The 23,352-nt window shown below is 43.0% G+C and overlaps 1 protein-coding gene across 4 annotated transcripts in view; it reads left to right on the top strand.

The window, feature by feature from the left end:
* Positions 1 to 22,384, top strand: part of fbxl8 (F-box and leucine-rich repeat protein 8) — a 31,424-nt gene extending 9,040 nt beyond the window's left edge. For 2 of the 4 annotated variants that reach the window (XR_013886485.1, XM_080187138.1), the window contains one exon: positions 914 to 1,397. Coding sequence is in view for 2 of the 4 variants with exons in the window: in XM_080187137.1 (XP_080043263.1) it covers positions 14,006 to 14,142; positions 21,089 to 22,067 (1,116 nt within the window). In the remaining 2 variants the exon portion in view is untranslated. Of the gene's footprint in view, positions 1 to 913; positions 1,398 to 13,930; positions 14,143 to 21,088 lie in introns of those variants that run through there. The other 2 variants (XM_080187139.1, XM_080187137.1) reach the window with 2 other exon arrangements.
* The last annotated feature ends 968 nt before the right edge of the window (positions 22,385 to 23,352 follow it).

Here is a 23,352-nt window from a genome sequence, read left to right as displayed (position 1 = left end):
AAAGAAATCTCGAACTAAAAATGTAATGATGACCATGAAACCATTATCGATTGTTGTAGCAAGCCAGCTTGTTCAGTAATGTCCTTTAGAGAAGGAAATCTGCCATCCTTACCCGCTCTGAACTACATGTGACTCCAGAGCCACAGTAATGTGGTTGATTCTCAAATGCCGTCTGAAATGGAGGGCAGTTAGGGATGGACAATAAGTGCTGGCCCAGCCAATGATGACCACGTCCTGTAAATTAATTAAAAATTACTGCATTCTGTTCTTCAAACTGCTCGTCATAAAACACACAAGCACCAGAGATACAAGTTATCATGTCTGCTTCCATCAACAGTAGCCATGATGTGGAGAGTCTGTGCATGTAATCAAGTCTTGTAACCCCCACAACTTGACTGGACTTGCAAAATCTCACTAACTGTCCTGGCTGGAGACAATACACATCTCTTTAACCTGTGCTTAACCCTCTCTCCACTCACATTGTCTGTACCTTTAAGACTTGATTACCTGTAGAGACTTGCATTCCAACCAATATTTTGTAAATTGAGTTTGTGTCTTTATATGCCCTGTTTGTGGACTGAACTCCCATTCACCTGATGAAGGGGCAGCACTCCAAAAGCTAGTGGTTTGTGTTACCAAATAAACCTTTTGGAATTTAACCTAGTGTTGTGAGACTTCTGACTCCAGCAACAGCTCAGAGTTCAAGGTTTTGTATTTAATTCTGAGTAACCATGAGAAATAAACCTTAACACTTTGCCTTGGTTGATGAATACTGTCTTACCATCACATGATATTAGCTTACAAGGGTGTCCATTGCCTTTGATCCTTTTTTAATAACATACTAAATGTCTGAATTGAAATCTGTATCAGATGATTTTAAACACTTGTCTCAGTCCTCTCTGATTTCCCTCAGGGATCTCAGACCTGATGAAAGCCTATCAACCTGCATGCAAAGCATTCAATTGTGCCGAATAAAGGAGAAACTGCTAATACCTTCTGGAACAGGAAGACTATTACACAGAACCAAAGGCAATTGGGATGTTGTACACAGACTAATCGATAGGAACTCGACCTTCCCAACATCTATAGTGAATTCTTTGCAGGAACAATGCTCGATGGTTGTCAACTTGCAGTCTGGTTGGTAGCTAAAATGTGACATATTGTCAATGACTACATGCTTCCTTTCACAAAGTCCGTTGCTGAAAAGACTTGCAACTCCAGTATTCAGGACCATAATTTAAGTGTTCACCGCATCTGAACACATAATTGGCAAATTCCCCTCTATTATCAGTTTAAAAGATAGCTTTTGGCTCAGATTTAGTCCCTACCCATTTCTCCATGATCTTGTTGATAATATTTGTAAAAACACCAAATCTAATCACCAGTCTAGAATGACAATCTTTGTCCTACATCTGTAAATACATGCCAATCCTTCACTAAAGTCAAGTGTTTATAGAAGACTTGGCATAGGAGATGTCAATATCTTCTGATACTTTTTCTTAATATACAGATTTCACACTTCTTACTAATTTCTTCTATTAATCTCCTATATTCTTCATCAACTTTTGAACGAATTGCAACTTCCCCTTTGCCGATCCTCATTGCCTGATATCATTAATACTTTTGGAACACTCTGATAATAAACATCAGGTTTTGTTAAGGATATGCAATAATGTCCGAGCTGTGTAGTTCCACTGACTTCTGTAAGAACATAAGAAATAGGAGCAGGAGTAGGCCATCTAGCCCCCGAGCCTGCCCCGCCATTCAATAAGATCATGGCTAATCTGATAGTGGTTCAGTTCCACTTACCTGCCTGCTCCCCATAACCCTTAATTCCCTTATTGATCAGAATATCTATCTGTGACTTAAACACATTTAACGAGGTAGCCTCCACTGTTTCAATGAGCAGAGAATCCCAAAGATTCATTACCCTCTGAGAGAAGTTCCTCTTCAACTCTGATCTAAATTGACTGCCCCTTATTTTGAGGCTGTGCCCTCTAGTTCTTGTTTCCTTTCTAAGTGGAAGTAATCTCTCTGCCTCTACCCTGTCTAGCCCTTTCATTATCTTATATGTCTCTATAAGATCTCCCCTCAGCCTTCTAAACTCCAACGAGTGCAGGCTCAATCTACTCAATCTCTCCTCATAAACCAGCCCCCTCATCTCCGGTATCAACCTGGTGAACCTTCTTTGTACTCCCTCCAAGGCCAATACATCCTTTCGCAAATGAGGGGACCAAAATTGCACACAGTACTCTGGTTGCGGCCTCACCAGTACCTTGTACAATTGCAGCAAGACCTCCCTGCTTTTATACTCCACTCCCCCTCGCAATAAAGACCAACGTTCCATTTGCCTTCTTGATAACCTGCTGCACTTGCAAACTGAGTTTTTGTGATTCATGCACGAGGACCCCCAGATCCCTCTGCGCAGTGGCATGTTGTAATTTTTCACCATTTAAATAATAGTCCATTTTACTATCATTTCCTTCCAAAGTGGATAACCTCACACTTGCCAACATTATACTCCATCTGCCAGATCTTCGCCCACTCACTTAGCCTATCCAAATCTCTCTGCAGACATTCTGCGTCCTCCGCGCAATTCGCTTTCCCACTCATCTTTGTGTCATCCACAAACTTTGTTACCCTACACTCGGTCCCCTGCTCCAGATTGTCTATGTATATGGTAAACAGTTGAGGCCCCAGCACTGATCCCTGCGGCACGCCACTAGTCACCAACTGCCAACCAGAAAAGCACCCATTTATTCCAACTGTCTGCTTCCTGGATTGAGCCAATCCTCAATCCATGCTAACACTTTACCCCCAACTCTGTGTACCTTAATCTTTTGCAGCAACCTCTTGTGAGGCACCTTATCGAACACCTGGAAATTTTAAAACACCAACTTTCCAAAATGAATTACCTCAAAATACTGACTTTCCAAAATGAATTACCTCAAAATACTGACTTTCCAAAATGAATTACCTCATCATGTCCCATGTCAAGTTTCATTTGTTCTTTTTTCAGAGAAAGTGTACTGAACAGCACAGGTATGAAAGTACCATGTGGTTTGAGAATGCCATTACCTTGAGGTCACTAAAGAGAGTAGTAATGCCTTGTAAAATAGCTGCAGTAAGTCATTCTATAAATACTGATGTGGTTTCTATTGAGCTACCTGTGCTAAATGAAAGCGACACTCTGTATCAATTAAAAGCTACTTAACAATATCCTCAAAAGTAATTGCTACTCTCACCCAAAGCTGGTGTTTTGGCTGAACTAGCAAAAGTGGAACAATTCACCACTGTGAACCTAAAGAATTGAACTTAACATGAGTTATTAACTGAAGAATGTGCCATCTATCATTTCAAAATTGTTAGGATGTTACATAACTGGAATATGTGCAGCTCACAATGATTTTTGAGGAAGCTGTGAGCTACAGAAATGCCAAAAGACATGATGCATTTAAAATAGAAAGTCAGGAGGGGCTTACTGTTCTAATGAATGACAGTTTAGACTAGGTTACAGATGAATGGGAGCATAGCAACTGGAGGATCTAATGAGGCAATGCTAATAAAAAGGTATCGGAGTGAAGCAGGAATACAAGAGATTAAAGGAAGGAGAAGTGAAGTATGTGGGGCTTCAACTTTGAGGATGGCCTCTAATCAGATGCTGCAAATGAAGGATCCATAGAATCCTTGGTTTGACTAACTACGTCAAGCAGGTCTGACCTGCCCATACATAAGCCTGTCTCTTGGTGAGCTATTGAAGATAGAACATAACGTTACATAGGACAACCAGAGGAGGTGTTCTCATTCAGTTAAGAAAGTCAACTACCAGTTAGCCATGTTATCGCAATAAATACATTTGGCAATGTAACACTTCGTGCAGAAAAATCAGAGTTGTATAAGGTAATTAGCCACAGACCATGAGCGAGCATTGGCATCTTTTCTGTTAGAGAGAAACAAGTTGTTATATATTGACTCTTAGTTAGGGGATAGGACAGGAAAGGAGGCTTGAGTAAGACACTCTGTCAGAGAGTCAGTGCATACTAATAGAATCATAGAATCCCTACGGTGCATAATAGGCCATTCGACACATCAAGTCTGCACCGACTCTCTGACAGGGTATCTTACCCAGGCCCTCTTCCCCATCCTATCCCTGTAACCCCACACATTTACCATGGCCAATCAATCTAACTTAGACATCGTGGGACACTAAGGGGCAATTTAGCATGGCCAATCCACCTAACCTGCATATCTTTGGAGTGTAGGCAGAAACCTACGCAAACACAGGAGAATGTGCAAACTCCACAAAGACTGCTACAAGGCTGGAATTGAACCTGGGCCTCAGGAGCTGTGAGGCAGTGTTGCTAACCACTGTACCACCATATGACTCAATGGGCCGAAGAGCCTCTTTCTATAGTGTAGGAATCTATGATTCTGCACCATGGTCTAGCCATCAAGTCAATCACTCCTCCCCTGCCCCCATGTCCAAATGAAAGGGAAAATTATAATATTCAAATTGAAAACAAACTTATTGCATCTGTTCCTGGAAAAATTAACCGTATACTTCTTTGGAAAGTTATCACAAGGCACTTGAAACCAAGTTTGGAAAAAGAGTCCAAATGGCTGTAGGGAAGTTTCCTGTGAAAGAGGCAAGAAAAAGTTTCTAGTCGACCCACACTGCCAGAAAGGTAGATAGTAATGGGATTGTGCCAATAGACTCCAGTTTGGCAATGGCATAAGTAAATAAACATCAGAAATCTGAATTACTTACCCTACCCAGTGACTGAGACTTAGTAAGCGAGTTGGTGAAGATTTGAAAATGTTAGAAGTGATAGTAGGCAAAACTCTGACTTGCCACAGAGAGAAGTGGCACCCAGAATGCTGGATATTGAAATATTGCAGAGGAACAGGATGGCCTGATATCAAAGTAAATTAAGTAACTAAATCACTGAGTGAACAGCAGGATGTCTGGAGACCATGTTGAAACACAGTAAGAAGTCTCACAACACCAGGTTAAAGGCCAGAAGGTTTATTTGGTAGCAAAAGCCACTAGCTTTCGGACTGCTGGCTGCCTCTTTGTCAGGTGAGTGGGAGTTCCAATCACAAACAGGGCATATAAAGATACAAACTCAATTTACAGAATAATGATTGGAATGTGATTCTTTATAGCTAATCAAGTCTTAAAGGTATAGACAACGTAAGTGGAGAGAGGTTAAAGAGATGTGTATTGTCTCCAGACAGGATAGTTAGTGAGATTTTGCAAGTCTAGGCAAGTCACATTATAGGTGATAATATACAGATAATGTGACATGAACCCAAGATCCCAGTTGAGGCCGTCCTCATGTGTGCGGAGCTTGGCTATCAGTCTCTGCTCAGCGACTCTGCACTGTCTTGTGTCGTGAAGGCTGCCTTGGAGAACACTTACCCGAAGATCAGAGGCTGAATGCCCATGACCGCTGAAGTGTTCCCCGAAAGGAAGGGAACAGTCTTGCCTGGTGATTGCTGGGCAATGTTCATTCATCCATTGTCGTAGCGTCTGCATTGTCTCCCCAATGTACCATGCCTCAGGGCATCCTTTCCTGCAGCGTATCAGGTAGACAATGTTGGCCGAGTTGCGAGAGTATGTACATACTCTCTGGCGGATGGCGTTCTCACGTGAGATGATGGCATCCATGTCAGTGATCCGGCATGTCTTGCAGAGGTTGCTGTGGCAGGGTTGTGTGGTGTCATGGTCACTGTTCTCCAGAAGGCTGGGTAGTTTGCTGTGGACAATGGTCTGTTTGAGGTTGTGCAGTTGTTTGAAGGCAAGAAGTGGGGGTATGGGGTTGGCCTTGGCGAGATGTTCGTCTTCATCAATGATACGTTGAAGGCTCCGGAGAAGATGATGTGGCTTCTCCGCTCCAGGGATGTACTAGACGACGAAAGGTACTCTGTCCACCGTGTCCCGTGTTTGTCTTCTGAGGTCGGTGCGGTTTTTCGCTGTGGCGCGTCGGAACTGTCAATCGATGAGTCGAGCGCCATGTCCTGTTCTTTCAGCATCTGGAAGTGTCTGTTGCGATCCTCCTCATATGAGTATATCCTGTATATACGGAGGGCTTGCCCATAGGGGATGGTTTCTTTAACATGTTAGGGTGGAAGCTGGAGAAGTGGAGCATCATGAGGTTATCTGTGGGCTTGTGGTGCAGTGAAGTGGAGAAGTGACCGTCCTTAATGGAGATGCATGTGTCCAAGAATGCAGCCGATTCTGGAGAGTAGTCCATGTTGAGTCTGATGGTGGGATGGAACTTGTTGATGTCATCATATAGTTGTTTCAGTGATTGTTCACCATGAGTCCAACATAGAACAGTACAGCACAGTACAGGCCCTTCGGCCCTCAATGTTATGCTGAGCTTTGTCCGAAACCAAGATCAAGTTATCCCACTCCCTATCATTCTGGTGTGCTCCATGTGCCTATCCAGTAACCGCTTGAAAGTTCCTAAAGTGTCCAACTCCACTATCACAGCAGGCAGTCCCTTCCACACCCCAACCACTCTCTGAATAAAGAACCTACCTCGGACATCCCTCCTTATCTCCCACCATGAACCTTATAGTTATGCCCCCTAGTAACAGCCGAGGAAATAGTCTCTGAACGCCCACTCTATCTATCCCCCTCATCATTTTATAAACCTCTATTAAGTCACCTCTCATCCTCCTCCACTCTTAAGAGAAAAGCCCTACCTCCCTCAACCTTTCCTCATAAAACCTACCTTCCAAACCCAGCAGCATCCTGGTAAATCTCCTCTGCACTCTCTCCAATGCTTCCACATCCTTCTTATAGTGAGGTGACCAGAACTACACACAATATTCCAAATGTGGTCTCATCAATGTCCTGTACAGTTGAGGCACAACCCACGGCTCTTAAATTCAAACCTCCTGTTAATAAACGCTAACACACTTTAGGCCTTCTTCACGGCTCTATCCACTTGAGTGGCAACCTTCTGAGATCTGTGGATATGAACCCCAAGATCTCTCTGTTCCTCCACATTCCTCAGAACTCTGCCATTGATCCTGTAATCTGCATTCAAATTTGTCCTACCAAAATGAATCACCTTGCACTTATCAGGGTTAAACTCCATCTGCCACTTTTCGGCTCAGCTCTGCATCCTATCAATGTCTCTTTGCAGCCTACAACCTCATCCACTACTCCACCAATCTTGGTGTCATCAGCAAATTTACTAACCCACCCTTCAGCCCCTCCTCCAAGTCATTAATAACAATCACAAATAGCAGAGGACCCAGCACTGATCCCTGTGGTACACTGCTGGTAACTGGTCTCCAGTCTGAAAATTTTCCATCCACCACCACCCTATGTTTTCTATGAGATAGCTAGTTATTTATCCAATCAGCCAAATTTCCCTCTATCCCACACCTCCTTATTTTCTTCATGAGCCTACTATGGGGAACCTTATGAAACGCCTTACTAAAATCCACGTACACAACATCAATTGCTCTACCTTCATCTACACTCTTAGTTACATCCTCAAAGAATTAATCAGATTTGTGAAGCAAGACTTACCCCTCATGAATCTGTGCTGACTATCCCGGATTAAGCTGCAAAATTTCCAAATGGTCATAAATCCTATCCCTCAGGACCTTTTCCATTAACTTACTGACCACCAAAGTAAGACTAACCAGCCTATAATTACCAGGGTCACTCTTATTTCTTGAACAGAGGAACAACATTCGCCACTCTCTAGTCCTCTTGCACTATCCCCATGGACAGTGAGGACCCATAGATCAAAGCCAAAGGCTGTGCAATTTCATCCTTTGCCTCCCAAAGAATCCTAGGATATATCCCATCTGCCCAGGGGACTTGTCAACCCTCAGGTTTTTCAAAATTGCTAATACAATTAGCAATTTCCAATGGAAGAAAATGTCATCAATGTATCTGGTGTATAGCATTGGTTGAAGGTCCTGTGCGGTAAGGAAGTCTTGTTCGAACCTGTGCATGAAGATGTTGGCATTTTGAGGTGCTAATTTCGTCCCCATGGCTGTTACATGCATCTGGATAAGGAACTGGTTTTTGAAGGTGAAGACATTGTGGTCCAGGATGAAGCGGATGAGTTGTAAAATTGCATCTGGAAACTGGTAGTTGTTGGTGCTGAGTACTGAGGCAGTTGCAGCAATGCCACCGTTGTAGGGCATGCTGGTGCAGAGTGCCAAGACATCCATTGTGACCAGGAGTGCTTCTGGTTCAACTGCTCCACGTGTGCTGAGCTTCTGTAGGAAGTATGTAGTGTCGCAACGCAACTGGGGGTTCTTTGTACAATGGGTTTCAGGATGCCCTCGATGTAGCCGGAGAGGTTCTCGCAGAGGGTCTCATGTCTGATACAATGGGATGGCCAGGTGTGTGCCTTGTGTATCTTCGGGAGGCAGTAGAGATCTCCAACACGGGGAGTACATGGGATGAGAGCATGGAGGGTGCTGTGAAGGTCTCGGTCAAAGGTCTTGATCAGAGTGTTGAGTTGATGGGTGTGTTCTTTGGTCAGATCTGCGGGTAACTGTCTGTGGTGTTCCCCATTGTTCAGATATCGGTACACTTCTTTGCAGTAATCCGTTCTGTTCAGTATGACGATGGCCCCTCCTTTGTCTGCTGGTTTGATGACAATGTTGTGGTTGGTCTTGAGAGCGCAGATGGCATTGTATTGTGCTTGTTGCGGGGCTGTCTTGTGAGTGTGGCTGATGAATTTGGTGTTGATGCACCTCCTGATGGCTTGAGCATATATGTCAAGTTGAGGGCAGCATCCTTCCAGAGGAGTCCAATTCGACTCTTTCCTCTACAGTTGCTGCACTGCAGATCTCTCTGTTGGCTGTTCCAGTTCATTGGCTGTCTCATTGTGTTTGCTGTTGGTCTTGGGATTTGTGGAAGAACTCCTGCAGCCTCATTTGCCTGATGAATTCCTCTGTGTCTGCTGTGAGACTGATAGAGTCTATTTTGGTGGTGGGGCAAAAATTGAGCCCTTGGCTGAGAACTTCCTTTTCATCTGGTGAAGTGTGTAGTCTGACAAGTTGACAATGGACGTCCCTGCACTGGTACTGTTTTCTACTGTGGTACTGGGAGACGCTTGGTTGCTGCTGGTGGTGAAGCTGAGTTTCTCAAGTTTCCTGTTCTTGGCATGCATGTAGATGGTGTAGTTCCTTTGTCTCGTTTACTTGGCAGAGTTTCGCAGCTGGTCTGTGTCCTGAGCGCAAGTTGAGCATATGGATTCTATCTTGGTTTCCAGGATGCGGCATTTGCTGTAGTGCTGGTGTATGAGGTGGTTGAGTGTGAGAGAGGTGCGATGGTAAAGTCTCTCATTGTAGATTGTGTTATAGGTTGACCTGAGTGGGTTCGTGATCAGGTTTGTGATTCCTGGTCACAGTGAATGTCTCGGCACTCTACACCAGCATCTCCCACGATGATAGCATTGCTGCAACTACCTCAGTACTCAACGCCAACAACTGCCAGTTTCCAGATGCAATTTTACAACTCATCTGCTTCATCCTGGACCACAATGTCTTCACCTTCAACAACCAGTTCTTCATCCAGACACACGGAACAGCCATGGGGACCAAATTCGCACCTCAATATGCCAACGTCTTCATGCACAGGTTCAAACAAGTCTTCTTCACTGCACAGGACCTTCAGCTGATGCTGTACACTAGATACATTGATGACATTTTCTTCCTTTGGACTTGTGGTGAACAATCACTGAAACAACTATATGATGACATCAACAAGTTCCATCCCACCATCAGACTCACCATGGACTACTCTCTGGAACACATTCTTGGATACATGCATCTCCATTAAGGACGGTCACCTCAGCACTTCACTGTACCACAAGCCCACGGATAACCTCACAATGCTCCACTTCTCGAGCTTCTACCTTAAACACGTTAAAGAAGCCATCCCCTACGGGCAAGCCCTCCGTATACACGGGATCTGCTCCGATGAGGAGGATTGCAACAGACACCTCCAGACGCTGAAAGATGCCCTCAGAAGAACAGGATATGGCGCTTGACTCATCGATCAACGGTTCCGACGCATCACAGCAAAAAACTGCACCAACCTCCTCAGAAGACAAACACGGGACATAGTGGACAGAGTGCTCTTTGTCGTCCAGTACTTCCACTAGAGTGGAGAAGCTACAACATCTTCTCCTAAGCCTTCGACATACCATTGATAAAGACAAACATCTCACCAAGGCCAACCCCATACCCCTACTTCTTGCCTTGAAACAACTGCACAACCTCAGACAGACCATTGTCCACAGCAAATTACCCAGCCTTCAGGAGAACAGTGACCATGACACCACACAACCCTGCCACAGCAACATCTGCAAGACTTGCTGGATCATTGACACCGTTGCCATCATCTCACGTGAGAACACCATCCACCAGGTACATGGTACATTCTCTTGCAACTCGGCCAACATTGTCTACCTGATACGCTGCAGGAAAGAATATCCTGTTGCATGGTATGTTGGGGAGACTATGTGGACGCTATGACAACAGGTGAATGAACACCGCTCGACAATCACCAGACCAGACTGTTCCCTTCCTGTTGGGGAACACTTCAGCAGTCACGGGCATTCGGCCTCTGATTTTCAGGTAAGCGTTCTCCAAGCAGCCTTCACAACACAGGTCAACGCAAAATCGCTGAGCAGAGACTGATAGCCAAATTCTGCACACATGAGGACAGCCTCAACCGGGATATGGGATTCATGTCACATTATCTGTAACTCCCACAGCTTGCCTGGACTTGCAAAATCTCATTAACTGTCTTGTGTGGAGACAATACACATCTCTTTAACCTGTGCTTAACGCTCTCTCCACTCGCATTGTCTGTAGCTTTAAGACTTGATTAGCTGTAAAGAATCGCATTCCAACCATTATTCTGTAAATTGAGTTTGTGTCTTTATATGCCCTGATTGTGAATAGAACTCCCACTCACCTGACAAAGAGGCAGCCAGCGGTCTGAAAGCTAGTGGCTTTTGCTACCAAATAAACCTTTAATCTGGTGTTGTGAGACTTCTTACTGTGTTTACTCCGGTCCAACGCCGACATCGCCACATTATGACCATGTTGAAATCCAGAGTTATCTTTGGAAGCTGGAGTAGTGATCTACTGACCTCTAGTGGAGCTAGATGCATGGACATGCATATCTATGTGTGATTATAAAAGGTGTTTCAAACAAAGCAATAAAATCAACCAAAGTTAATGGCCCTAGCTTCTATAGTTGCACAACTACAATAAATGGGCACAAAAGAGACTGAGGCTGCCCTTCAGCAAAACAGTGAGTGAGGACTAAACCAGCACAGCTATAAGAAGCTTGAGTGTTCTGGAGCCAAGACCTCCCTCTATATTTTTATAAAATATATCTCCAGACAAATCTAGAACTTTTTAAAACTGGACAAAGACTTCAAAATGATTGAAGTCATAACTGGCTATGATTCAAACAAAAGGAACTTGCTCCGAATGGCTACCACCTTGTTATCTCTAAAGAGCTGCTAATGTCCTCTGTGACTGCAGAGATCAAATCCAAAGGAGGCTTTGCAATTTGGTGGAGGAATGAAGATCCACAATTTGGGAACTCCCAATAAGAAATCAAAACAGCAACAAGCGTATCATTCCTCCTAGTCTGCAAGGATGATTTCTTGAACAACTACATTAAGGACATCCTGGTATAGTCCAGATGAAGGAACTGGCATGTAGTTATTTTTGGATAGTTTAGATGCTCAGATTGAAGAAAAAGTAGGACAGTGTCAATTCTGTGCACAATTAAGAAATACTCCACTATTGTCTCCTTTACAATGTTGGGAATAGCCCAAAATGCCATGGCAATAATTGCATGTAGATTTTGCTGGTTCATTTAAAGGTTACATATTCTTAGTCATAATTGATGCACACTCACAGTGGCCAAAAGCTGCTATCATGAAATTTATTACAACTGAACAAACTATTAGAAACTGGACAAATCTTTTGCAAGACTTGATAAACTGGAACAGAATGTTAGTGATAATGGTTCACAGTTTACTTCCACAAGAGTTCAAGCATTATCTTAAAGTAAATGGTACTCCACACATAAAATCCATACCAGATCATCCATCAACTAGTGCATTCCCTGAAACACTTCTTGAAACATTTTTTTAAGAAGCTTCAAAAAAGCAAAGTTCGATATCACATCATATGAATAGTTTTTTGGCATCTTATAGAAACATTATCTCATGCGACTGCACAAAGTTCACCTTCATTATTTCTCTTAGAGAAAGTTGAGAATTACATTTGATTTGTTATTACCTCCAGAAACCTCAAAGATAGTAGAGCATCAACACCTCAAGTTACTTGACAACAAGTAAAACAGTGCTCATTTCAACAAGGAGATTGAATGTTGGTGCGTAATTGTGCCATGAATGAGAAATGGGTATTAGCCATAATTTTAGCAGAAACAGGTCCAATTTCTTACATGGTTTATTTCTTCCATTGATTCATTTTTTCCATCCTTTTTTTAAAATCCCACTTTCCATCTTTTTTCTCTCCCCACTGTCTCTCCACCGCCCACCCCACTAGGACCGAGTGTTGCCTCTTTCAGGTTATCACTTGACACTCTGCTTATCTTTGCTCTGCCATTAACATTCTGATATCTTATTGTGTCACTGTCAACACCCTTCTCAGCCATGATCGCCACCATTTATATTCCCCTTGGCTTTTTGCCCATGACATCTTAGTCAATCTCTCCCCAGCCTCCACCTATTACTGACCCTCTGTCACTGCCCCTATTGCTCCATCCCCCTGCTTTCCCCTCCCCTCAACGGTATAAATCACATCCTATTTCTAGTTATCTTTAACTCTGATGAAGAATCGTCTAGACTTGAAACATTAGCTGTGTTCTCTCTCCACAGATACTGTCAGACCTGCTGAGATTTTCCAGCATTTTATGTTTTTGTTTAAGATTCCAGCATCTGTAATAATTTGCTTTTATTTGGGCAGGGAGGGTTGTTTTCCTCATAACAGAGAAGACTGATGGTTGATTAGATTGAGGTGTGCAAAATTATGAGGGGCCTGGAGAGAGTAGGCTAGGAAGACTTGTTTCCCCTTGTGGACAGGTCATTTACCATGGACCACAGATTTAAGGTGATTACTAGAAACATTAGAGGGGAAACTTTTACATCTACAGGGTGAAACCGTATGAGGATGTTATACAAACTTTATAGCAACAAAGGCACCACATTACAATATAACCACTCTGAGACAGAGAGAGAGCACATGGTGATGTTAAGTGAGGGTGAATCTCAACCTTTAAAACAATAGGTCAAACACAAATTGGCCAGTGTGCAACTTCCTGAGTGTATGTTGCTATGAAGGAGCCTTATTCATCAAATGCACATAGTAGAAAGTCTAGGGCACATTCCTTACAATTTTCTGTCGATTAACTTTACTATGGATGGAAAAGCATGAGCACCCGTACCTGTGGTTTCCATGGAGAGCAAGACTCCATCTTGGAATAAAACATTCCCAATATTGTTAACAGAGTGTGAATATGACACATGATCAGAAAATTTGAGTCAGTCTGTGAATTATTGAATCAGATTTGATAAGCTCCAGTAAGCTACTGGGTGAGTCACAATATTAGTTAACAGTGCTCAGGACAGCATATTGCAAAAAAGGCTGACAAAGTCATACAACCTATAACAATGTGCAAATTCCTGTCAGCTGCTATTGAGGAATGTCTGTCAACTGAATTACAACCTGCCAACTGCTCATTGCTTAGCCTTTGGTGTTCTAGAGGCAGTGAAATAGTCTGTGCAACCTTACAGCTCTTACTCCGTGGGAAGTCAGATCTTATAAAATGAAAGATTCAGACATGGCTCAGAAACAGTTCTGCAATAACTAATGTCTTTATTGTTGCAAGGTACCCCTGTGCACAATTGCCATCTCCCAAGGAGTCGAGTTTGTGTCTAACTAGCAAGAAAGCTAACCCAAATGAATGGAAATCCCTGAGGAGCTCCTGGCCTTGATATTTTCCTACTTGTCGGTCTGTGAGAGGCACTCAGCCTCACAGGTCTGCAGAAGATGGGCAGAGGCTGTTGTTTCTCCTGCTGTGTGGTATTATACGGTAGTGAGGTGAGTTGTCATTCTGCTGGATTTTTAGCTGCAGTTGTGTTGGAACCATTTCGTGCTGTCTGTTTGCAGATAACTCTTTAAATGATGGATTTGGAATTTTGCAACTTGCTTGTCACTGAACAAATAAAACCTTTTTTTTAGTTTTGAATGTTCCATTCAAGTTGAATCCTTGCTGGGGCATGAGTGTTGAGATAGAGACTGGTAATTAGTAAACCCCCTTCATCTCATTACACATTTGTTCAAGTTGCTTATATGTAGTGTTCCTTTAAACAGATACAAAACGTAAAGATGCAATTATGATAGTTAGCAGTGCTGTCTCACAGCGCCAGGGACCTGAGTTCAATTCTGGTCTTAGCTGACTGGGCAGACTCTGCATGTCTGTGTGGGTTTCTTTCGGGTGCTCTGGTTTCCTCCCACAGTCCAAACATGTAGATTGGCCATGCTAACTTGCCCCTTAGTGTCAAGGAGATTTGCAGGGTATGTGGGGTTAGGGGGATAGAACCTGGGAGGTACTGTTGTCAGTGCAGTCCTGATGGGCCAAATGGATTCCTTCTGCACTGTAGGGATTCTATATAGTACAGAAGGAAACCATTCGGCCCATTCGATCTGTGCCAACTCTTGGAAAGAGCTGTTTAGTCTCATTCCCCTTCTTTTACCCCATAGTCCGCATTATTTTCCCAAGTACGTATCCCATTCACCTTTGCAAGCTGTGATTTAATCTCTCAACACACCCTTTAGGCAGTGCAACCCACATCAGAACACCTGTTGTTATGATTAGGAAGTTTGGAAAAACAGAGATGCGGCAAAATCTTCTGCCCTTAGGCTACGACTGTTTTTGGGTCCTGACTCCAGTTGGACTGTCAGGTCACCAGGCTCTTAGATCTTCCCATGGCTGCCACTGGGTCACCATCCAACTAAGGACAAAGGGACAGGTTCCTCTGGGGTGCAAGTCAAATCAGAGAACCTCAGTCTTGGAAGAATGGCAGTACAGTCCCACCACCAGAGATGGGTGCTGCCACGAGAGGGAACACGAGGGCAACTCCCATCTCCAGGGCCCCTCTGAGGAGTTACTTGTTTCACTTAAATAATCAGTAGGCACTGTTGTGAGGCAACCGCCATGTTGGTCTTTACTAAAGAGGTTTGGAGTGCAGGAATCATAACGTCTTGTTGCAATTGTATAGGATTTTGATGAGACCACAGTGTGTGGTTTTGGTCTCCATGTTTAAGGATTTATTTTCATTGGAGGCAATACAGTGAAGGTTCACAAGGTTGGTCCCTAGGAGGAGAAGGCTGACCTATGATGAGAGGCTGGGTAAATTGAGCCCATAGTCTCTGGAGTTTAGAAGAATGATAGGGATTCTCACTGAAACGAGCAAGATTGTGAAGGGCCTGACAGGGTCTACACTGAGGATTATTCCCTGGTTGGGAAATCTAAAACTCAGGTCTCAAGATAAGGGATTGATCATTTAGGACTAAGTTGAGAAGAAATTTCTTCACTTAAATGGTTGTGAAATTTTAGATTTGTCTACTCTAGAGCATTGTGAAAGCTCCATGGTTGACTACATTTAATTCCGGGATAGACAAATGTTTGGTCTCTCAGGGACCAAGGAATATAGGGAGTGGTTGAGGAAAGTGGAGTTAAAGCCTCAGATCAGCCATGATTGTATTGAAAAGTGGAACAGTCTTGACGAGACATGTGGTCTACTGCTACTCCTATTCTCTGTTATTCTTATGCTGCCTCAGTGGAGGGGAAACCTCCACAGAATGGCTGGTGGCAGCGTCTATGGTCTAATGATAGCTGTGGCTCTGGTAGGACCGTATTTAGCACTTGAGACCTTGCCGCTCCTCTAGCTAAGCTGCTGGAAGCTCTCCTTCAGGCACCTGCTGGGCTTGGCCATCAGTAAGGGGGAGGTATGTCTCCAGGAATATCCCAGTGGTCACCTCAATGAGCCCGCAAATAAGCACGTAATGATGGAGATTGACTACTCGCAGCTGCCAAATGGGTAAGCTCTGCAGGTACAGAGCTGCCTGGAAAGGTCCTCTGAAGGTGCACTGACTCACCATGTCTTTCCTGGGATATTCTCCCAATCTCACTTTGTGAAACGCTCCCTGTGGCACCGGGAAGATTCTGCCTAAGGCACCATTCATAAAAATGCGACATACACATAGCTTTTTTTGGCGGCATATTTTGGGGGTAGCACAAATCTGTGCCTTTTAGAAGCATTTTAAGTGCTACCAACAAACTCTGCCCTGCAGTAATCTTTGTGCAATAGAGTTTCAAAAACTGACTTATTGAAGCTGCAACAGACTGAAAGTAAATTCATTGTGACATAGATTCTGTGGCTACACATTATGAATAGGCATGTTCTGACTTGGAGGTGAGAGCATTACTGCTGACTGATAGCCAACACTTTGAGGTATTCCTTGGCTCCAGACCCCTCCTGCAGCAGCAGATCAAGGGCAGCATTTTCAAGTGGGCCAGAATTTCTCTCCAGATTCCATTGCTCCACAATCCAAATGGTAATTTGCTGGTTTTATTGCAGCTAACATTCAGAGTCACTGCTTCCACTCTCTCCTACCCACAGGTCCCAAATCAGCATACACCCTATGCCTTGGGCAATCTCACAATGAATGTACATTTTCTTATACAGGGCACATAGTGTTTTCACTGTGACCTTGTCCCTGCAGCAGCATTGCTGGATCTGGAATACCTACCCTGAGATTCTCATGGATTGGAAATTGACACATCCTAAATCCAAAGGTATTGGTGCCCTTAAAAATATTGTTGTAAAAATATAGTTTGGTTTTGATGGAGGCTGGTGTGGTGGTGGTTAAAATAGATGCAGATGGTATGGAGTTCGTTCAATTAAAAATTACATGACTCAAAAACAAATTACAGGATCCCTGAAATCAACACAAATACATGGCTGTGGGTGGAAGTTGCACTTATTCTGTTTGATGGGAATGTCGGTTCATTTGTGCATAGAACTTTAAAGCAGACCTCTTATCCAGCCAAATTAAATAATTGACAGGATCTTATCCACAGGGTGTGTCCTAGGTAAAGATTACTTCACTGATTCCACTCTGTTTTGTGAAGTTTATGTGAAAAAGTGTGCACAGAATTGGTCTGGTAAACGTCCCATTTGAGAAGAGATCTGCATATTTTGAAAGGTGAAAAAGTGAATACTTGCACAGTGAGCAATAATGACAGTCTGAGAACTCAGGTTGGAAGTGTTGGAAAAGATTCTGCATTATTTATAATTCCCATGTGTGAAATTTTAAAGATGGTCTATTTTAAACTCAGTGGCATAGTGCCAAGTGAATCATCAGACAGGAAATACAAGGTGCACAGAGCACTGGGAATGACAAACCACATTGGATTAAAGAATAGTTCAGAAATAGGAGGAATCAGCCAGAGTAAAAATGCAAAGCTGATTAAGACATATTTGGGATGCAAGTATGTAATTACATAATGTAATAAATAAGGCCAGTGAGCTCTGGCAAGTTATATAATAGCAATAATGGAAGCCTGGCTACAGGGTATTAAAGGACAGATAAGAAGGGCAAAAAAAATGTTGTGGGTGAGTAGCAGGATTAATTAAAGATACTGTTCAAGCAATGAATGATATATTTAAGTGTTGAAGAATGGAATTAATTTGTTTAGAATTAAGGAACAAAGTAGTGATAATGGGAGACTCTAATCATTCAATATGATTCTAACCTCGTGAGGAAGCAAGCAGTACTGGGTCTAGTTATGGGCAATGGAGCAGGTAAAGTGGAGCATGTTTCAGTGCAGAAGCATTCAGGAAGCAGTGATAACAACATAATTATGTTGAAAATAGTTATGAAAAAGGACAAGGAAAAATCGCATGTGAAACTACTCAACTGGAAAAGAGCTAAATTCACTGAGTTGAAGAGAGATCTGGCCCAGGTGAATCAGGTGGTAAAACAGTAAAAGAGTAGGTGGTCCACTTTGGTAGGAAGAATGGTAGGAAGGACTATTACTTACGCGGCAAGAAACTGCAGCAGGCGACAGTGCAGAGCGACCTCGGGGTCCTTGTGCATGAGTCGCAAAAACCCAGCTTGCAGGTGCAGCAGGTGGTCAGGAAGGCGAATGGGATGCTGGCCTTCATAGCGAGGGGGATTGAATATAAAAGTAGGGAGGTCTTGCTGCAGCTGTATAGGGCATTGGTGAGGCTGCAGCTGGAGTACTGTGTGCAGTTTTGGGCGCCGCACCTGCGCAAAGATATTTTGGCCTTGGAGGGAGTGCAGAGGAGGTTTACTAGGCTGATACCGGAGTTGAGGGGGTTGAGCTATGAGGAGAGGCTGAATAAACTGGGCTTGTACTCGTTGGAGTTTAGAAGAATGAGGGGAGACCTCATTGAGACGTATAAGATGATGAATGGGATGGATAGGATAGAGGTGGAAAGACTCTTCCTGCTCAAAAAAGACAGTAGGACTAGGGGGCACAGCGTCAAGATAAAAGGGGGGCGGTTTAGAACGGAGTTGAGGAGGAACTTCTTCACTCAAAGGGTGGTGAATCTCTGGAATTCTCTGCCCGTTGAAGTGGTGGAGGCTGCCTAGCTAAATATTTTTAAGACGCGGGTTGATGGGTTTTTGATAGGAGAGCGGATTAAGGGTTATAGGGAGAGGGCGGGAAAGTGGAACTGAGCAGCGACAGATCAGCCATGATCTTATTGAATGGCGGGGCAGACTTGAAGGGCTGGATGGCCTACTCCTGCTCCTATTTCTTATGTTCTTATGAAATCTTCAAAGAGGAGATAGTTCAGATTCAGTCTAAATATATTCCCAAGAGAGGGGAGGTGAAGCCATTGAACAACTCAAGATACAGTTTTTTAAAATGAAACAGACAAAGGAGCCTTATGATAAATGTCCAGTTCATAATATGGTAGAGAACCAAGTTGAATAAAATACAAAGGGGAACTGACGAAGGAAATAAGAGGAGCAGAGACAGCATATAAGAATATAACAGTGGGGAATTTAAAAGCTCATTCTAAACTTTGTTTTGTAAACATATAAATAGCTTTAATAAAGGAAGCAGGGATGGAGGTGGGAACTGCTTAGGGACCAAAAGAGTTTTTATTTTGAAGGTAAATTGCATGGCTGATGTACTGAGTACTTTGCACTGTATTCACTAAATAAGTTGCTGCAGGTGTTGCAATGAAGGAGGAGATGACAGAAAAATTTGGATAAGTTTAAAACAGATAAAGTGAAGGTACTTAAATGGTTGGCAGTGCTGATAGAAAAGTCACACAGTCCACATGTGATACATCCTAGGTTACTGAAGGATGTAAAGGTGGAAAATGCAGAACTCTGGCCCTTTAGATATAGGAGCGCTGAGGGATTGCAAATGTTACACTTCTGTTCAAAAATGGAGAGAGGGATAAACCCATCAAATACATGCTAATCCATCTGCTAGTGAAGAAAAATTTTGTAGATAACAACTTGAGGATCCTTAATTGGGACAGTATCCCAAAACCAGTAAACTTGAGACTGAGACTATGCCACATTTCCGATCTTGCTAGATTTTAGACTGGTCGGTTCAGGCCAAGCCAGGCCTGATGAGATCAAGTGCGGGAGTGCGGGAAAAGATTGGCAGGCAAGCGGCAAGGCAGATAACTAGTATGGTGCCACGCTACACTAGTGCAGTGCCTAGCTGTATTGTCCAGGTTAGTTCAATTTTATTGTACTTAAGTAAAATTGGTGCAATGCACATTATAAAAATGTCTGATTTTCAGACAACTCCAGTTTTTGGACAGCCTGATTTGAGACAGTGTGCCTGTACTTGGAAAAATATGGAATAGATAATGAAGGAACAGGCAGAGTGTGGTGACTAGGGGATTTTCACAATAATTTTGTTGCAGTGTTAATGTAAGCCTACTTGTAATGCTAATAAATAAACTTTAAAACTAAAGAGGCATCCATTTATTTGATGAGAGTGGTGCAGTTGATTTTGTGCAAATGGATTTTCAAAAAGCATTTGATAAAATACCACATAGTAAACAGTTTAGCAAAATTAAAAGCTGTGGGATTACAGTGTAGTGGCTGTGTCAGTGGAAAATTGGATAACGATTGTAAAGTGGAGAGCTGTTGTAATGTTGGAGGGAAGTATATAGTGCTGTTCCCCAGGGGTCAGTATTTCACTGAGCATAGGTAAATAGGGCATAATTTCAAACTTTGTAGATGGCACAAAACTTAAAAATGCAGTATACAATGAGAAGAATAATGACAGACTTCAGTTGGAGATACACTGGTGAAATGGACAGACATGTGGCAGATGAAATTTTGTGGAGAGAAATGTAAAGTTCCACATATTGATAGGGAGATCAAGGAGAAATGTCTGAAATGGTGGTTGGAGCAAATTCAACAGTAACGTTGAAAAGGAAATTGGATGAAGTTGCAGAGCTATGGAGAAGGATCCAGAGCATGAGGACCATTGGAAAGCTCTTTCAAGGGGCTGGCACTGGCATGATGGGCTGAATAGCCTCTTTCTATTCTGTAGCATTCTATTGCGAGCTACTTATGACTTTCAGTTAATTCTATGATTCTGTTTTTAGTCCAGAGGGAACAGTTGGAAGTATTAACTGGGCAAAGCGAGGGCTGTTTCTGTGGCTCCACTTAATCCTTTTATGCTTCATGTTCACATACAATAAGCTGGACCAGTGCTTGTGCATGATCCTGAAATAACACTTCTGTCAGCCTCTAAACACATTTTTGAGATGATTAAGTCCTTATTACGCTCTAATTTGATCCTAGCCTACAATAGGATCAAATGGAGCAGTCAGCGGATTGTGTGTAGTCTTACAATGTTGTGGTCTTGGCTTATAGCAAGAGCACACTCCATTCACCATTTTCTCTTTGGATTGTTTGTGCCTTATTCCTAAGGTATGTTTGTATTAATGTCTTGCTATGCTTTCGATGACAGGTGTGACTCTGGAGAGGAAAATGACCAGAATGTGCATTTTTATCAACAGTTCCAGCGTAACGTGAAATATCTGAAGATTTTGTGTGATCAGTCTTTGAAGGCAAATCGCAAGAACTTTGCCCAAATTCTGCACAATATGTCTGAATTGGCAACTGATCTGTTGGGCCTCTCCATAGTGTGCACGGGTGAAAATCCTTACTTCTATTCTGGGCAAGACTTGCTGCAAAGTGTCCACAATTTATTCAAAGCAAACTCTCATTTGCACCTCCGACACATTGACTTCCGAAAAATGCCATTCAATTTGGATGATGACACCATTCAACTTGTCACCAGCAGAAGTCCATGTTTGAAGAGTCTATTCATCAATAATAAGACATTTGTGTGTACAGTGACTTCAGAAAGCCTTAAGGAGGCCCTGAGGTGTTGTCCAAATCTGTCTGCTCTGGGATTGTTTTATTCAAGCTTGACAGAAGATGTCCTTGCTGAGCTGCTAAATGACAAGCGCCCACCCCTGAAACTCCTTCAGCTGCACTGTGAACGTATGGATAAATACAACCCAGCTATCTCCGCTGAGATATGGGAGGCTGTGGCAAAGAGACACCCGACTCTCTCTGTGGACATCGAGCTGGATCACACAGTCCCTGCAAAGAAAATACCCCAAATCCTGCAGCCTGCTATCCCTGTGGCTAGTATAGAATTAAACACCTTCACATTTATGGTGGAACAGGTTAGCTTTATCTCTCAAAACTACCACAGCACTTTGAAAAGGGTGGTCCTGCAAACAACATCCTCTGATAAACTGAACCAAGCCTTGATACAGCTAGCATCTTGCTGCCTGTCTTTGGAGGAGATTCATTGCTACTGTGTGGTGTCTGCGGATGTCGTGCAAGCTTTCCTCCTCCACTGCCCCAGACTCTGCAAATATACACTGAAAACATCCAAAGAGCCACATCCATGGCTGCCTGAAATTCTACAATGAATTTGGAAGTTGACCAAAGTTATCTTCTGACATGAGAATGGATCATCCATCAAATTTGCTTGACTTCAAAAGTGCGCTCAGGGTCTGTTTTGTAGGGACTCTGTCCAAGGGAAAATCTATTTGCTTTGCAAGTTGAAAAAATATCAACTTTGAACAAAAAGATCTAGTTGAATAAAAAACAAGCTGAAACTTACCAACTTCTGCAAAAGAAACAGCCTTGAAAATCATTGTGTAATTGCTGGGGGGAAGATGAGATAGATAATTGTCTCCTAACCCTATTCTCTCCTCTTTTTCTCTCTCTGTCTCTCTCCTCACTGTCTCTCTTCTGCCCTTCCGGCTCCCCCCTCCTGCTCCCAGACCCCTCAGCCTTCCCTTCCCCCCCTTCCCCCACTTCCCCTCTCCCCCTCTCTCTCCCTCCCTCCCCTACCACACACAGTTATTTGATGGTGGACCTTACTATGTTTTAGTATCCTGCCCAGTAGGCAAACTCTCTCCTTAGTCTTCAAAACATAGCAGAATCAATTGAGTGCATAGGAGTATTTGCATCGTAATGTGAAATGAGGTTGAGACACATCAGGCCCACTGAGCCTCTTTTCATCAGCCCAGAAATTCCATATTTTAAAATCAACTCACTTGTAAGCCCACTGATCATCAAATATTTTGGAAAATAAGCAGCCAGTTTCTGAGCAGATGAGAAGCAAGGCTTTCCATTTTATAAGGTTGCCTTCAGAGGGCATAAGACCACATACAACTCAAACAGCAGGACAGACCTGACCACCGCCTGAGTTGCCGACTCACTCTATATTCTCCAGTTCAGAGCCACATCAATACAAAGTGTAATCGGAGTTGCACGTCTTGTGGTATTTAAAATAACAAACTCTAGTGTTTCACTCTCTCCTCATCCGCCCCCCCCCACCCCCGCACAGTCATCACTTTTGACTTTTTTATCATCTTAATTTTACTTTTGCAAAATGCAAGGGTGTCTGCATAAATGAACCATATAATCAAAAGAGCCCAAAAATGGAATTGTTTGGGAAAGAATCTTTCCTTTTTCAAAAACAGACTTTATAATCTGTTGGAGAGTTTGTTCTACTGACCATTTATGGCTGTTAGCAGAGGTGTCAGTCAGGAGTGCCACAACCTTAGTTTTATAAAATATATTGTTCCTAATTATAACTATTAGCTGTACAGAGTGTTCAAAAAATCTAGAATCTATGAACTAATTTTTTAAAAAAGAATTCAAGACATCGGATAAACATAAATGCAATAATCAAAAAAATTAAAA

The sequence above is a fragment of the Carcharhinus amblyrhynchos genome, chromosome 4 (assembly GCF_965287045.1).
Source record: "Carcharhinus amblyrhynchos chromosome 4, sCarAmb.v2.hapA, whole genome shotgun sequence".
Taxonomy (NCBI): domain Eukaryota; kingdom Metazoa; phylum Chordata; class Chondrichthyes; order Carcharhiniformes; family Carcharhinidae; genus Carcharhinus; species Carcharhinus amblyrhynchos.
Note: the sequence above shows the minus strand (reverse complement) of the source record. Positions and strands in the feature narration are given on the sequence as shown.